Raw genomic sequence first — 5,435 nt, forward strand, 5'->3', positions numbered from 1 at the left:
CCGCTTCTCGATGTCCCAGGAGGGGGCATGGGGATTGAGGGAGATCGATACACCTACACAAGCGACTTAGATCTGTGTAGGGTACTTTTTGATGTACTGGATGTCTCAGCCTATTGTGTAATTTCAGTTTGGGCGAATATTTCTTCAGCCTTGTATTTCATACAGACATTTTCCGTTATTAAATGAAGTATATTGAATTATATTTTTATTACCTTTAGGTAATTGTGTTTTTGATTTTCCGCATTGTATGTTACTTAAAGTGATGTTCCGAAAATGAAACAAATATAAGGAAATAAATTTTATATCGCATCATTATTAAAAAAAAATATACCCATTTTTGAGCAAGATTTTTGGAGTAATTTTCGGGGCGTTACAATATACACATCATCTTTCAACTCCCCATTAAAAAAAGTTGTTTTCACATCCATCTGTTATATTTCATAATCATGGTATGTTGCTATAGCAAGTAGAATCCGAATCGATTTGAGCATTGCCACATGAAAATAAGTCTCGTCATAATCTATTCCTTCTTTTTGACGATATCCCTTAGCAACAAGGCGAGCTTTATAAGTCCTAACCTTTCCATATGCTCTAATCATTTTCTTGTAAACTCATTTACAACCAATTGGTTTTATGTCCTTTGAAGCCTCAACTAAAGTCCATACTTTGTTGTTCTTCATGGATTCCATTTCAGATTCCATGGCTTCTTGCCACTTCTCATGGTCCAAGCTTTGCATGGCCTCTTCATAACATTTGGGGTCATCATCAATATGATAATCCTCATTTGCTATTGTATCTTGCACCATCAAGTTTAATCTATCTTGTGCATGATGTGATCTCGTAGATCTTCTAAGAGGTCGTTGTGCATCTGAATCCCTTTGTTCTGGATTCAATTGGTTGTTCCAATTGTTCCTGAACTGGTTCAGTAACCTGTTCCTGAACTGCAACCAGGTATTGAACCGTAACATTTGAGGGTGGTAACCTTTGTGTTGGACTTAAAAAATCTAAGCAAGGTTGCTCAAGTTCCATATCATGTTCTTGAGCATTAAATGTTTCATTGGTCTGTTGATCTTCATCAAGCATTGTTTCGTTATAGTGAATTCCTTCTGCAAGAAATTCTCTTTCTAGAACAGTTCCTCCTCTTGCCACAAACACTCTATGGTCAAAAGGGTGGTAGAAATAATATCTCATTGTTTCCTTAGGATACCCAATGAATCTACACTTGTCAGACCTTGCTTCAAGTTTATTCGTTTATAATCTCTTAACATAGGTTGGGCATCCCCAAACTTTAATGTGCTTAAAGCTTAGTTTGCACCCTTTCCACATCTCATATGGCGTTGTAGAGACCGATTTTGTGGGAACTTTATTTAACAAATAATTTTCCGCTTCCAAAGCATATCCCCATAAACTTATTGAAAGATCAGTGAACCCCATCATGGATCTAACCATATCTAATAAGGTTTGATTCCTTCTTTCAGATACACCATTATTTTATGGTGTAGCTGGAGGTGTCCATTGTGAGAGAATTCCATTCTCTTTCAAATAATCAGTAAAATCAGCATTATGATATTCTCGTCCTCTATCAGATCTTAACATCTTGGTAAATTTACCAGTTTGCTTTTCCACTTCACTTTGAAATATTTTGAACATTTCAAGCGATCCAGATTTATGTTTCATGAGATATAAAAAACCATATCGCGAAACATTATCAGTGAATGTAATAAAATAAGAATATCCTCCTATTTCTTGAATTCTCAAGGGCCCACAAACATCAGTATGAATTATTCCCAACATTTCAGAGGCTCTTTCTCCATTTCCAATAAATGGAGATTTGGTCATTTTGCCTTTGAGACAAGATTCACAAGTCATGTATGATTCATAATCATAATTGTCAAGGTAACCTTCCTTGTGCAACTTCCTAATTCTTTTCTCACCAATATGACCGAGTCTACAATGCCAGAGATATGTTTTGTTTACTTGATGATCTCTTTCTCTTTTAAGACTAGAAACATGCATAATCGAATTAAAATGCACTTGAGGTAAGGCATAAATGTCGTGTTGGATATACCCATTCGCATAAAAGATGTCATTATTATATATTGAGCAAACACCTTTTTTAAAAACAAAGCGATAACCATGAATATCCAACATCAAAATTGAAATAATGTTCGAAACAAAATTAGGAACATAGTAACAATTTTCCAAGAATAGTAAATTGCCAGTCGGCATTATTAATGAGACTATTCCTCTAGTCTTGGTTGCAACACTTGCTCCATTCCCCACTTGGAGATTGATTTCTCCCTTCTTCAATCATCTAGTTATTTGTAGTCCCTACAATGAATTGCAGATGTTAAAACTACTACCAATATCTAATATCCATATTGAAGAATCTGTAACAGTTAAGGAAATCATGAAAACATTTTTCATTAATGTCTCACCTTGTTTCTTTTCTTTCAAAGAATCAAGATATTTGCGCAATTCCTCTTCTAGTGTCCCTTCTCGTTATAGAAGAAACATTCAACATTGCTTTGGTCAACACCACCTTTCTTGTCTCTAGGTTTAGTCACACCACCTTTAGGGGCGAAAGGATTCTTTCTGGACTTATTGTTCCATTTGCCCTTTTTCTTGTTGGACTTTCCAACTAACAAGACAGATCTTTGGTTCTTTCCAGAGTCAATCTGATTCTGATTGTCAATTAACATATTTAACATCTCATGCAAGTCACAGTCCATTTTATTCATGTTAAAATTAATAATGAATAGTGAGAATGAATCAGGGAGTGACTGTGGAATCAAATCTTGGGATAACTCCTTCCCAAGTTTGCAACCCAACTTCTCAAGTTGTTCCATAAGACTAATCATCTTCAGAACATGAGGTCCTACCTGAGCATTCACAATCAACATGGACCTAAATAGAATCTTAGACAACTGGTATCTAGCTATCTTACTCTGTGCACTATACATCTTCTTGAGTTGTGCGATGATATCAGTTGGGTCCATGTCCTCATGCTACCTTTGGAGTTTAGGACTCATTGATGCTAAAATGAGGCATTTTGTACTCATCTAGTTCTCTAAGTACTTCTTATAAGCAAAAACTGCCTCAACATTATCTTTGTTGACTGGTTCAGGCATAGCAGGCTTATCGATCGTATCGATAAGTTTCTCGTGCATGAGAACGATTCTCAGAGTTCGGTACCAGTCATGAAAGTTGTTCCCAACCAACTCTCCATCTGTGAGTATCGAACATAATGATAAAGAAGACATGTCGAGATATCTACACAATTTAAACAAATATGTGAGAACATATTCAAGTAAATAGATATATCACAAATAAAATACTCACACTTACTATTATTGCAATAAATATTTCTTCTAGTGGAAATATAAAATAAATGCCGTTAAAAAATGTGAACAAATACTTGGTTCTCAAGTCATTTCTAATGCACATTCTAAGGCAAATGTATAACATACAATTTTATTCAAAATTATCAAATAGCTCCTTATTTGTCAGGTCATTTCTATAAGTATAATTAAATTAATCTTTATACTCCCGAGGTAGTCTAGACGATAAATGATAAAATTAATTTTTAATTGATTGATATCACATACTTTATTAATCCTCTTAATTATAAGTCATCCGGTAGTCAGATCGTATCTTGAAATTAAATAATTAACACACTCCTTTAAAATTGCATCTTATACAAAATATTTAAGAACAATAAAATAATTTTGTCGATCACATTTCATCATATGAAACTTATGATTAATATATATATATATATATATATATATATAATTATATATATTCTGGAATTTGTAACTGTGATATATAAAGCTAATTTATATATTAGTACACTAATTAATCATTATTAATTAATAAGTATTGAATTATATATTGTAAATCAATACTAACTGGCGTTGGTTCAAGTGGGACATGCTTGATTCCTCTTAAGCAATGTCTCGGGTTCGAGTCTTGTGGATGGAAATTATCTTTTGGGAGAGTTAGCCCCACATACATGTGGATGTTCCCGACTCGGACAGGATTGCCTCTAGTGCGAGTATACCTGCGAGAAACCAAAAAAATATATATTGTAAACCAATATATTGTTGTAAACATTTATTCATATGTTTCTGACTCATATAACCAACTCACCCAGATTTAGTTCTTCAGTGTTACAATTAACACGTTAACATAAACAATTCATTCACTCTATGAATTAAAACTCAATCATACAAAAATCAATATATTCAAAATATTCAAATAAGGAGTAATTACACACCTCAGCCAAATTCCATTTGTTACGTTCCAAGCACAATTTCATTTGCAACAATATAATTATAGTTTATGTGTTATTTGTATATGCACTATTAAATACATTAATAATATAACTCATTATTTTTTTTTAGGATACAAACTGATTGTTTAGTTTTCATAAAACTCTTCACAATCCAACACATTCAATACATCACAATAATCTAATTATATGTTTGCAAATTTACAAACTATTAAATATTGTAACCACCATGCAAAACTTTTCATCACTTTCAATATGTATTTTGCATCTATTTCAAAAAAACTTATAAAGCTTTCCACAATAACAATCATATTATATGATTAAACAAATTCATCTATAACTATATATAATATTTTAAAGTTATCACATCAACAATCATCATTGTTGACGATGATGATGTACATCATTATTTGTTGTATTTGAATTAAAAACTAATTATTCACAGTCTCAATAATTTGCACTAGTTTCCAAAACTAATTAATGTTGCATAATAAATTAAAACACAAAAATTTTGTCTAATACTAATTGAAGGTTTAGTAAGCGTATTCATAACACACACATCGGGAAATAATTTATCTATTTATGTTAAAATATGTATACATTATAATAAGTAGACAAAAACATGTTTATAAAAATACCCCAGGTGACTGTGATGACTTTCGAAAAAAGTTTTCCTTCAAAAGTATGAAGACCCTACACGCGTATCCACACCGAGACCAATCCTTGTAGTATCAGCACTTGATTTGTGGAGCAAAAATTCAAACCAAATAAAACCAAAATGAAAAGAATTAAAAGAAAACAATATGATTCTTTATATATTGCCTATGTTACTTTTTACCATGAAGGTTACATGAGTTTTGGTTTATATAAAACCAAAACATCCTTCAATCCATTTAGTATCAATTAACAACTCATTTATTTAGCATAATTTTTTGTTTATAATATATAAAACCAAAACCTCATTCAATCCATTTAGTGCCAATTAATAACCCATTAATTTAGCATAAATTTTGGTTTTTGGTTTTCAAAACTAACTATCAGTTTTAAACATTTGAAATATTACAATTAAGTCTCACTTAATTATATTAAAAATGACTGAATAATATTATTTAGCAAAAAATAGAATAATATTCTACTTAAA

At 31.7% G+C, this 5,435-nt stretch overlaps 1 protein-coding gene across 1 annotated transcript; it reads right to left on the minus strand.

Moving 5' to 3' along the window:
* Nucleotides 2,487-2,999, minus strand: LOC109353823. The gene has a single exon (XM_019596185.1). The coding sequence runs from the start codon at nt 2,997-2,999 to the stop codon at nt 2,487-2,489; it is 513 nt and encodes a 170-aa protein (XP_019451730.1).

This window comes from Lupinus angustifolius, chromosome LG08, assembly GCF_001865875.1.
Source record: "Lupinus angustifolius cultivar Tanjil chromosome LG08, LupAngTanjil_v1.0, whole genome shotgun sequence".
Taxonomy (NCBI): domain Eukaryota; kingdom Viridiplantae; phylum Streptophyta; class Magnoliopsida; order Fabales; family Fabaceae; genus Lupinus; species Lupinus angustifolius.

Bases quoted from the DNA above. Each gene is read 5' to 3' on its own strand.
- LOC109353823 (XM_019596185.1), bottom strand. From the start codon at position 2,999: ATGGACCCAACTGATATCATCGCACAACTCAAGAAGATGTATAGTGCA.